The sequence below is a fragment of the Crotalus tigris genome, unplaced genomic scaffold (assembly GCF_016545835.1).
Source record: "Crotalus tigris isolate CLP2741 ecotype Arizona unplaced genomic scaffold, ASM1654583v1 scf7180000024364.846960, whole genome shotgun sequence".
In the NCBI taxonomy this organism is placed as follows: domain Eukaryota; kingdom Metazoa; phylum Chordata; class Lepidosauria; order Squamata; family Viperidae; genus Crotalus; species Crotalus tigris.
The window spans coordinates 429,469-441,488 of NW_024100532.1; the positions used below are offsets into that span (position 1 = coordinate 429,469).

Genomic DNA, 12,020 nt, shown 5'->3' on the forward strand with positions numbered 1-12,020 from the left:
CGAAGGAGAAGTTGTAAAAGCTGAGGCTACAGTCCCATTGTTCCCCGGCATGCTGAACGTCGTGAAGCTCTGCGTTGTCCAGATAGGGTACTTGGGGAAAGCAATTCTGCAGTCACATCGCTGAGGCTGATAGTGTTCTGCGTCGAGCTGCTGCCATTTGATGTACGGGTATACCTTTCCCCTGAAAGTGAGGTGGCTGCTGTTCGAGCGCTGAGATCGGTAAAGGTGCTACTGGCTCCCGCTGAGGGGCTTGTTGTTTCTTGGGAGGGTGTCCTTGTTGGAGCTGGAGTTGTAGTGACATGGGTTCCTTTGGTGCTGCCATTTTCCGTGGGACTTTGAGTTTGATCAACGGGAGAATCTGTGAGATCCATGACTGTACTTCCCTTGTTGTCGGTGGAGCCTGTATATGCGGTGCTCCTGGGTTTTTCACCTGGAGGAGAAGTCATGAAAACTGTGCTTCTATTGACATCGGTAACTGTGGGGCTACTATAGGTTGGGAAGCCTGGGGTTTCTACTGTTAAAGGACTGGGGGAAGGTGTGCCAAGATTCACATCACTCGTGGTGGTGGAGGGGGCTTTTGCAGAAGTGCGTACTTCACCTGACACAGCACTCGTGGACGCTAGCCTCGTCACGTCGCTCGATGAAGCGCCTGCAGATGCCGAGAGGCTGAGCTCTATATCCGAACTGGATGTTTCTCGCCTGGCAGAAGTTGCACTAGTAATGCTGGTGCTGAAATCACTTAATATTCTAGTGGAATCTGATGAGGAGGTGTGCATTTCAGGTGAGAGGGAAGTAGTCAAAGCTATGTCGACGGTGAGATCTCTCCCGGTGCTGTCGAGCGTGGTCAGGGAGCTGTGCGTTTCCCCCGAGGGAGTGTTTCCGGATGTAGTTCTGGTAGCCACATGAGCTGGTGTGGGACTCGTATGGGTTGAATGTCTATGCACCGTTGCGGGGCTGTGCGTCTCAACTGAAGTAGGGAAGATGGTAGTCAGGGTGGTACCAACATCACTCCCTGTGGGATTCGTACTTGGTGGAGGGCTGTCTGTTCTTTCTGACGGAACACTGGACGAAGCTGTGCGTCTACTGGCCTCCATCCCTGTGGTGCTGAGAGTTGTTGAGGGAGTGTGTGTTTCACCCAAGGGAGCACTTGTGGAAACAATGCTTGTAGTGGCATCACTCGTTGTTGTGCTGGGCTCAGCTGAGGGCCTGTGTGAGGAAGCAGAGGTATCAGTTGCAATAGAGCGAGAAGTGAAGAAAGATGCCTTTGTGGTGACATTGCTGAAGGCGCTGCTGGTATGGGATGAAGAAGTGTAAGATTCCCCAGAGACGGTGCCGGTCAAAGCTGTGCTTACACCGGCATCATTTCCTGTGGGGCTGGACATAGTTGGTGAGACCTGTGCTTCTGCTGAGGGAGTACTTGCAGATATGGGTTTTGAAGTGACCTCAGTTCCTGTGCCAGTTTCAATTTCTGTTGTCGCAGAACTGAGTGTCTCGGAGGAGAGAGTACTTGTGGATGGCGTGGTTTCAGGGGAATTATTCATGGTGGTATCGGCCAGGGAGGGAGGGCTCTGTGTTGATCCCGAAGGAGAAGTTGTAAAAGCTGAGGCTACAGTCCCATTGTTCCCCGGCATGCTGAACGTCGTGAAGCTCTGCGTTGTCCCAGATAGGGTACTTGGGGAAAGCAATTCTGCAGTCACATCGCTGAGGCTGATAGTGTTCTGCGTCGAGCTGCTGCCATTTGATGTACGGGTATACCTTTCCCCTGAAAGTGAGGTGGCTGCTGTTCGAGCGCTGAGATCGGTAAAGGTGCTACTGGCTCCCGCTGAGGGGCTTGTTGTTTCTTGGGAGGGTGTCCTTGTTGGAGCTGGAGTTGTAGTGACATGGGTTCCTTTGGTGCTGCCATTTTCCGTGGGACTTTGAGTTTGATCAACGGGAGAATCTGTGAGATCCATGACTGTACTTCCCTCGTTGTCGGTGGAGCCTGTATATGCGGTGCTCCTGGGTTTTTCACCTGGAGGAGAAGTCATGAAAACTGTGCTTCTATTGACATCGGTAAATGTGGGGCTACTATAGGTTGGGAAGCCTGGGGTTTCTACTGTTAAAGGACTGGGGGAAGGTGTGCCAAGATTCACATCACTCGTGGTGGTGGAGGGGGCTTTTGCAGAAGTGCGTAGTTCACCTGACACAGCACTCGTGGACGCTAGGCTCGTCACGTCGCTCGATGAAGCGCCTGCAGATGCCGAGGGGCTGAGCTCTATATCCAAACTGGATGTTTCTCGCCTGGCAGAAGTTTCACTAGTAATGCTGGTGCTGAAATCACTTAATATTCTAGTGGAATCTGATGAGGAGGTGTGCATTTCAGGTGAAAGGGAAGTAGTCAAAGCTATGTCGACGGTGAGATCTCTCCCGGTGCTGTCGAGCGTGGTCAGGGAGCTGTGCATTTCCCCCGAGGGATTGTTTCCGGATGTAGTTCTGGTAGCCACATGAGCTGGCGTGGGACTTGTATGGGTTGAATGTCTATGCGCCGTTGCGGGGCTGTGTGTCTCAACTGAAGTAGGCAAGATGGTAGTCAGGGTGGTACCGACATCACTCCCTGTGGGATTCGTACCTGGTGGAGGACTGTCTGTTCTTTCTGACGGAACACTGGACGAAGCTGTGCGTCTACTGGCCTCCATCCCTGTGGTGCTGAGAGTTGTTGAGGGAGTGTGTGTTTCACCCAAGGGAGCACTTGTGGAAACAATGCTTGTAGTGGCATCATTCGTTGTTGTGCTGGGCTCAGCTGAGGGCCTGTGTGAGGAGGCAGAGGTATCAGTTGCAATAGAGCGAGAAGTGAAGAAAGATGCCTTTGTGGTGACATTGCTGAAGGCGCTGCTGGTATGGGATGAAGAAGTGTAAGATTCCCCAGAGATGGTGCCGGTCAAAGCTGTGCTTACACCGGCATCATTTCCTGTGGGGCTGGACATAGTTGGTGAGACCTGTGCTTCTGCTGAGGGAGTACTTGCAGATGTGGGTTTTGAAGTGACCTCAGTTCCTGTGCCAGTTTCAATTTCTGTTGTCACGGAACTGAGTGTCTCAGAGGAGAGAGTACTTGTGGATGGCGTGGTTTCAGGGGAATTATTCATGGTGGTATCGGCCAGGGAGGGAGGGCTCTGTGTTGATCCCGAAGGAGAAGTTGTAAAAGCTGAGGCTACAGTCCCATTGTTCCCCGGCATGCTGAACGTCGTGAAGCTCTGCGTTGTCCCAGATAGGGTACTTGGGGAAAGCAATTCTGCAGTCACATCGCTGAGGCTGATAGTGTTCTGCGTCGAGCTGCTGCCATTTGATGTACGGGTATACCTTTCCCCTGAAAGTGAGGTGGCTGCTGTTCGAGCGCTGAGATCGGTAAAGGTGCTACTGGCTCCCGCTGAGGGGCTTGTTGTTTCTTGGGAGGGTGTCCTTGTTGGAGCTGGAGTTGTAGTGACATGGGTTCCTTTGGTGCTGCCATTTTCCGTGGGACTTTGAGTTTGATCAACGGGAGAATCTGTGAGATCCATGACTGTACTTCCCTTGTTGTCGGTGGAGCCTGTATATGCGGTGCTCCTGGGTTTTTCACCTGGAGGAGAAGTCATGAAAACTGTGCTTCTATTGACATCGGTAACTGTGGGGCTACTATAGGTTGGGAAGCCTGGGGTTTCTACTGTTAAAGGACTGGGGGAAGGTGTGCCAAGATTCACATCACTCGTGGTGGTGGAGGGGGCTTTTGCAGAAGTGCGTACTTCACCTGACACAGCACTCGTGGACGCTAGGCTCGTCACGTCGCTCGATGAAGCGCCTGCAGATGCCGAGGGGCTGAGCTCTATATCCAAACTGGATGTTTCTCGCCTGGCAGAAGTTTCACTAGTAATGCTGGTGCTGAAATCACTTAATATTCTAGTGGAATCTGATGAGGAGGTGTGCATTTCAGGTGAAAGGGAAGTAGTCAAAGCTATGTCGACGGTGAGATCTCTCCCGGTGCTGTCGAGCGTGGTCAGGGAGCTGTGCATTTCCCCCGAGGGATTGTTTCCGGATGTAGTTCTGGTAGCCACATGAGCTGGCGTGGGACTTGTATGGGTTGAATGTCTATGCGCCGTTGCGGGGCTGTGTGTCTCAACTGAAGTAGGCAAGATGGTAGTCAGGGTGGTACCGACATCACTCCCTGTGGGATTCGTACCTGGTGGAGGACTGTCTGTTCTTTCTGATGGAACACTGGACGAAGCTGTGCGTCTACTGGCCTCCATCCCTGTGGTGCTGAGAGTTGTTGAGGGAGTGTGTGTTTCACCCAAGGGAGCACTTGTGGAAACAATGCTTGTAGTGGCATCATTCGTTGTTGTGCTGGGCTCAGCTGAGGGCCTGTGTGAGGAGGCAGAGGTATCAGTTGCAATAGAGCGAGAAGTGAAGAAAGATGCCTTTGTGGTGACATTGCTGAAGGCGCTGCTGGTATGGGATGAAGAAGTGTAAGATTCCCCAGAGACGGTGCCGGTCAAAGCTGTGCTTACACCGGCATCATTTCCTGTGGGGCTGGACATAGTTGGTGAGACCTGTGCTTCTGCTGAGGGAGTACTTGCAGATGTGGGTTTTGAAGTGACCTCAGTTCCTGTGCCAGTTTCAATTTCTGTTGTCGCGGAACTGAGTGTCTCGGAGGAGAGAGTACTTGTGGATGGCGTGGTTTCAGGGGAATTATTCATGGTGGTATCGGCCAGGGAGGGAGGGCTCTGTGTTGATCCCGAAGGAGAAGTTGTAAAAGCTGAGGCTACAGTCCCATTGTTCCCCGGCATGCTGAACGTCGTGAAGCTCTGCGTTGTCCCAGATAGGGTACTTGGGGAAAGCAATTCTGCAGTCACATCGCTGAGGCTGATAGTGTTCTGCGTCGAGCTGCTGCCATTTGATGTACGGGTATACCTTTCCCCTGAAAGTGAGGTGGCTGCTGTTCGAGCGCTGAGATCGGTAAAGGTGCTACTGGCTCCCGCTGAGGGGCTTGTTGTTTCTTGGGAGGGTGTCCTTGTTGGAGCTGGAGTTGTAGTGACATGGGTTCCTTTGGTGCTGCCATTTTCCGTGGGACTTTGAGTTTGATCAACGGGAGAATCTGTGAGATCCATGACTGTACTTCCCTTGTTGTCGGTGGAGCCTGTATATGCGGTGCTCCTGGGTTTTTCACCTGGAGGAGAAGTCATGAAAACCGTGCTTCTATTGACATCGGTAACTGTGGGGCTACTATAGGTTGGGAAGCCTGGGGTTTCTACTGTTAAAGGACTGGGGGAAGGTGTGCCAAAATTCACATCACTCGTGGTGGTGGAGGGGGCTTTTGCAGAAGTGCGTACTTCACCTGACACAGCACTCGTGGACGTTAGGCTCATCACGTCGCTCGATGAAGCGCCTGCAGATGCCGAGGGGCTGAGCTCTATATCCGAACTGGATGTTTCTCGCCTGGCAGAAGTTGCACTAGCAATGCTGCTGCTGAAATCACTTAATATTCTAGTGGAATCTGATGAGCAGGTGTGCATTTCAGGTGAGAGGGAAGTAGTCAAAGCTATGTCGACGGTGAGATCTCTCCCGGTGCTGTCGAGCGTGGTCAGGGAGCTGTGCGTTTCCCCCGAGGGAGTGTTTCCGGATGTAGTTCTGGTAGCCACATGAGCTGGCGTGGGACTCGTATGGGTTGAATGTCTATGCGCCGTTGCGGGGCTGTGTGTCTCAACTGAAGTAGGCAAGATGGTAGTCAGGGTGGTACCGACATCACTCCCTGTGGGATTCGTACTTGGTGGAGGGCTGTCTGTTCTTTCTGACGGAGCACTGGACGAAGCTGTGCGTCTACTGGCCTCCATCCCTGTGGTGCTGAGAGTTGTTGAGGGAGTGTGTGTTTCACCCAAGGGAGCACTTGTGGAAATAATGCTTGTAGTGGCATCACTCGTTGTTGTGCTGGGCTCAGCTGAGGGCCTGTGTGAGGAGGCAGAGGTATCAGTTGCAATAGAGCGAGAAGTGAAGAAAGATGCCTTTGTGGTGACATTGCTGAAGGCGCTGCTGGTATGGGATGAAGAAGTGTAAGATTCCCCATAGACGGTGCCGGTCAAAGCTGTGCTTACACCGGCATCATTTCCTGTGGGGCTGGACATAGTTGGTGAGACCTGTGCTTCTGCTGAGGGAGTACTTGCAGATATGGGTTTTGAAGTGACCTCAGTTCCTGTGCCAGTTTCAATTTCTGTTGTCGCAGAACTGAGTGTCTCGGAGGAGAGAGTACTTGTGGATGGCGTGGTTTCAGGGGAATTATTCATGGTGGTATCGGCCAGGGAGGGAGGGCTCTGTGTTGATCCCGAAGGAGAAGTTGTAAAAGCTGAGGCTACAGTCCCATTGTTCCCCGGCATGCTGAACGTCGTGAAGCTCTGCGTTGTCCCAGATAGGGTAGTTGGGGAAAGCAATTCCACAGTCACATCGCTGAGGCTGATAGTGTTCTGCGTCGAGCTGCTGCCATTTGATGTACGGGTATACCTTTCCCCTGAAAGTGAGGTGGCTGCTGTTCGAGCGCTGAGATCGGTAAAGGTGCTACTGGCTCCCGCTGAGGGGCTTGTTGTTTCTTGGGAGGGTGTCCTTGTTGGAGCTGGAGTTGTAGTGACATGGGTTCCTTTGGTGCTGCCATTTTCCGTGGGACTTTGAGTTTGATCAACGGGAGAATCTGTGAGATCCATGACTGTACTTCCCTCGTTGTCGGTGGAGCCTGTATATGCGGTGCTCCTGGGTTTTTCACCTGGAGGAGAAGTCATGAAAACTGTGCTTCTATTGACATCGGTAAATGTGGGGCTACTATAGGTTGGGAAGCCTGGGGTTTCTACTGTTAAAGGACTGGGGGAAGGTGTGCCAAGATTCACATCACTCGTGGTGGTGGAGGGGGCTTTTGCAGAAGTGCGTACTTCACCTGACACAGCACTCGTGGACGCTAGGCTCGTCACGTCGCTCGATGAAGCGCCTGCAGATGCCGAGGGGCTGAGCTCTATATCCAAACTGGATGTTTCTCGCCTGGCAGAAGTTTCACTAGTAATGCTGGTGCTGAAATCACTTAATATTCTAGTGGAATCTGATGAGGAGGTGTGCATTTCAGGTGAAAGGGAAGTAGTCAAAGCTATGTCGACGGTGAGATCTCTCCCGGTGCTGTCGAGCGTGGTCAGGGAGCTGTGCATTTCCCCCGAGGGATTGTTTCCGGATGTAGTTCTGGTAGCCACATGAGCTGGCGTGGGACTTGTATGGGTTGAATGTCTATGCGCCGTTGCGGGGCTGTGTGTCTCAACTGAAGTAGGCAAGATGGTAGTCAGGGTGGTACCGACATCACTCCCTGTGGGATTCGTACCTGGTGGAGGACTGTCTGTTCTTTCTGATGGAACACTGGACGAAGCTGTGCGTCTACTGGCCTCCATCCCTGTGGTGCTGAGAGTTGTTGAGGGAGTGTGTGTTTCACCCAAGGGAGCACTTGTGGAAACAATGCTTGTAGTGGCATCATTCGTTGTTGTGCTGGGCTCAGCTGAGGGCCTGTGTGAGGAGGCAGAGGTATCAGTTGCAATAGAGCGAGAAGTGAAGAAAGATGCCTTTGTGGTGACATTGCTGAAGGCGCTGCTGGTATGGGATGAAGAAGTGTAAGATTCCCCAGAGACGGTGCCGGTCAAAGCTATGCTTACACCGGCATCATTTCCTGTGGGGCTGGACATAGTTGGTGAGACCTGTGCTTCTGCTGAGGGAGTACTTGCAGATGTGGGTTTTGAAGTGACCTCAGTTCCTGTGCCAGTTTCAATTTCTGTTGTCACGGAACTGAGTGTCTCTTGGAGGAGAGAGTACTTGTGGATGGCGTGGTTTCAGGGGAATTATTCATGGTGGTATCGGCCAGGGAGGGAGGGCTCTGTGTTGATCCCGAAGGAGAAGTTGTAAAAGCTGAGGCTACAGTCCCATTGTTCCCCGGCATGCTGAACGTCGTGAAGCTCTGCGTTGTCCCAGATAGGGTACTTGGGGAAAGCAATTCTGCAGTCACATCGCTGAGGCTGATAGTGTTCTGCGTCGAGCTGCTGCCATTTGATGTACGGGTATACCTTTCCCCTGAAAGTGAGGTGGCTGCTGTTTGAGCGCTGAGATCGGTAAAGGTGCTACTGGCTCCCGCTGAGGGGCTTGTTGTTTCTTGGGAGGGTGTCCTTGTTGGAGCTGGAGTTGTAGTGACATGGGTTCCTTTGGTGCTGCCATTTTCCGTGGGACTTTGAGTTTGATCAACGGGAGAATCTGTGAGATCCATGACTGTACTTCCCTTGTTGTCGGTGGAGCCTGTATATGCGGTGCTCCTGGGTTTTTCACCTGGAGGAGAAGTCATGAAAACTGTGCTTCTATTGACATCGGTAACTGTGGGGCTACTATAGGTTGGGAAGCCTGGGGTTTCTACTGTTAAAGGACTGGGGGAAGGTGTGCCAAGATTCACATCACTCGTGGTGGTGGAGGGGGCTTTTGCAGAAGTGCGTACTTCACCTGACACAGCACTCGTGGACGCTAGGCTCGTCATGTCGCTCGATGAAGCGCCTGCAGATGCCGAGGGGCTGAGCTCTATATCCGAACTGGATGTTTCTCGCCTGGCAGAAGTGGCACTAGTAATGCTGCTGCTGAAATCACTTAATATTCTAGTGGAATCTGATGAGGAGGTGTGCATTTCAGGTGAGAGGGAAGTAGTCAAAGCTATGTCGACGGTGAGATCTCTCCCGGTGCTGTCGAGCGTGGTCAGGGAGCTGTGCGTTTCCCCCGAGGGAGTGTTTCCGGATGTAGTTCTGGTAGCCACATGAGCTGGCGTGGGACTCGTATGGGTTGAATGTCTATGCGCCGTTGCGGGGCTGTGTGTCTCAACTGAAGTAGGCAAGATGGTAGTCAGGGTGGTACCGACATCACTCCCTGTGGGATTCGTACTTGGTGGAGGGCTGTCTGTTCTTTCTGACGGAGCACTGGACGAAGCTGTGCGTCTACTGGCCTCCATCCCTGTGGTGCTGAGAGTTGTTGAGGGAGTGTGTGTTTCACCCAAGGGAGCACTTGTGGAAACAATGCTTGTAGTGGCATCACTCGTTGTTGTGCTGGGCTCAGCTGAGGGCCTGTGTGAGGAGGCAGAGGTATCAGTTGCAATAGAGCGAGATGTGAAGAAAGATGCCTTTGTGGTGACATTGTTGAAGGCGCTGCTGGTATGGGATGAAGAAGTGTAAGATTCCCCAGAGACGGTGCCGGTCAAAGCTGTGCTTACACCGGCATCATTTCCTGTGGGGCTGGACATAGTTGGTGAGACCTGTGCTTCTGCTGAGGGAGTACTTGCAGATGTGGGTTTTGAAGTGACCTCAGTTCCTGTGCCAGTTTCAATTTCTGTTGTTGCGGAACTGAGTGTCTCGGAGGAGAGAGTACTTGTGGATGGTGTGGTTTCAGGGGAATTATTCATGGTGGTATCGGCCAGGGAGGGAGGGCTCTGTGTTGATCCCGAAGGAGAAGTTGTAAAAGCTGAGGCTACAGTCCCATTGTTCCCCGGCCTCCTGAACGTTGTGAAGCTCTGCGTTGTCACAGGTAGGGTACTTGGCGAAAGCAATTCTGCGGTCACATCGCTGAGGCTGATAATGTTCTGCGTTGAGCTGCTGCCATTTGATGTACGGGTATATCCTTCCCCTGAAAGTGAGGTGGGTGCTGTTCGAGCGCTGAAATCGGTTAAGGTGCTACTGGCTTCCGCTGAGGAGATTGTTGTTTCCTGGGACGGTGTCCTTGTTGGAGCTGGAGTTGTAGTGACATGGGTTTCTTTGGTGCTGCCATTTTCCATGGGACTTTGAGTTTGATCTATGGGAGAATCTGTGAGATGCATGACTGTACTTTCTTCGTTGTCGGTGGGGCCTGTGTATATGGTGTTCCTGGGTGTTTCAGCTGGAGGAGAAGTCATGAAAACTGTGCTTCTATTGGCATCGGTAACGGTGGGGCTACTATAGTTTGGGCCGACCCTTTCTTGGGACGGTGTCCTTGTTGGAGGTGGAATTGTATTGTCATGGGTTCCTTTGGTGCTGCCATTTTCCGTGTGGCTTTGAATTTGATCTGCGAGAGAATCTGTGAGATCCATGACATTTTTGAAGGTGTTGCTGTTGTTGCATGATGAAATGTGAGGTTTCCCAGGGTGTGTCCCAATCAAAGTTGCGCTTATAGCGATATTACTCTTTGTGGGATTGTGCTTTTTTGGCCAGAATTTTGTTTCTGCTGAGGGAGAAATTTATTGTGTTAGATTTGTTATTATGTTAGAGATCATTATAGGTTTCATATATTGGTTAGTTCTGGGATGTTATTTTATTTGGATTTTTTTTCAGGTAATACCTTCCAGGGTTATTATAATTAGATGGTTAGGCATATAAATCTAATTATATATAGAAAGATTAAGTAAGATCCAAGTGAAATACGAATATGTCAGGGATAGATGAAAGCCTGATTTCTGTGACTATTTTATCAATAATAGTTTTACTGACTGTTTATGCAAAGATGTGCTCATTTCAAAATTGAGTGAAGATTGTTATTCTCCCTTATTCTTATTGTGTGAGTCATAGTAGAGAATAAAACAAATTGATACACACAACCTTCGGTATTGCTCACCCATTTCCCCCCAAACCGCATCCACTCTCTAACATACTTCCCTCTTTCCCTCTTCTTCCTCTTCCTCACTCTTCCCCTCTCCTCCTTCTCCTCAACCTTCCTACTTGCTTCTCCCCTTCTTCCTATCTTCTCGCTCCGGATACGGTCCAGGGGAAATGCCCGAGCAATTCCTCTCTCCAAATTAAAAATTCAATATTATATACAATAAAACTATTTCTACTTATCTGAGCTACTTAAATTTGAACCCATCCTCCCCTACCCCCTCCCCCCGACTTCCCAGAGTCAAGTACAGGGTTATACAAACATATTAAACATAATCTATTTAAGTTTACTAATTATAAAATAACCAAAATCATACTAACCCTTAACTCTCTTCAAACTTAAACATCATAAGTTTATAAACAAATTCATTACTCATAAAATAAGTGAAACTTTGTAGTTCCATACTTCTTCTGAACATATTCTATCCATCTTCTCCATACATTAAAATATTTGTCTTGTGAATGGTCCTTTAAATGAGCAGAAATTTTAGCCATTTCTGCTAAATTAGAAACCTTAAATACCCATTCTTCTAAAGAAGGCAGAGAATCCTTCTTCCAATATTGACCCACCAACAATCTTGCTGCTGTTATTAAATTCAACATTAAGATAGTTTCTTTAGCATCAAAATCCACAAAAATACCCAAAAGAAACAACTGGGGAGTAAACTTAATCTTCCTTTTAAAAACCTTTTGAATGTTCCACCAAATCATAATCCAGAAGGGTTTAATATTTTTACAAGTCCACCAAACATGAAAATAGGTTGCATCCAAGCAACCACATCTCCAACATTTAGGTTGCAGGTTCGGGTACATACAAGACAACTTTTTAGGATCCAGATGCCATCTATAAAACATTTTATAAAAAATTTCCCTCAAGTTTTGAACCTGTGTAAATTTAACATTTCTAATCCAAATTACCTCCCATAAATCCAATGAAATCGGTTCCTGAATATTCTGGGCCCATTTAATCAGACAATCTTTTACTAACTCTGTTTCCGAGTCCAGTTTTATTAACTCTTTATAAATTCTTTTAATACGGGCATATTTCTGATCCTTAATCTGAATTACCAAATTTTCATCTACTAAAGTAATTCCACTTTCTTATCTAAAATCCACCTCTGCACTATTTGCAAATATTGAAACCATGATTGTAAAATATTTTCTTGCCTTAACACATCTGAAGACTTTAATTGCCAGTCAGTACCCGACCAAATAAGTAACTCTGTATACGAAATGTTATCAAAATTCACCCCCTTAGAAACCCCCTGAATGGCTTGTCCAGGAATCCCCCAAATAGGTATTTTATAATTTAACTTATAATAATATTTCTTCCATACTCGAAGTAGAGAA

The 12,020-nt window shown here is 49.4% G+C and overlaps 2 protein-coding genes across 2 annotated transcripts in view; both read right to left on the reverse strand.

Annotated features, from left to right (window-relative positions):
- Position 1: 1 nt before the first annotated feature.
- On the reverse strand, positions 2-7,772 carry LOC120301013 (mucin-2-like). Its single transcript, XM_039327656.1, has one exon. It carries the CDS (start codon positions 7,704-7,706, stop codon positions 27-29), a length of 7,680 nt encoding a protein of 2,559 aa, XP_039183590.1. The 5' UTR covers positions 7,707-7,772; the 3' UTR covers positions 2-26.
- Positions 7,773-7,798: 26 nt separating this feature from the next.
- LOC120301010 (mucin-5AC-like) overlaps positions 7,799-12,020 on the reverse strand; it is a 38,351-nt gene continuing 34,129 nt past the window's right edge. Inside the window, exon 2 of the mRNA XM_039327653.1 lies at positions 7,799-10,242. Coding sequence (XP_039183587.1) covers positions 7,799-10,242 — 2,444 coding nt within the window. The remainder of the gene's footprint in view (positions 10,243-12,020) is intronic.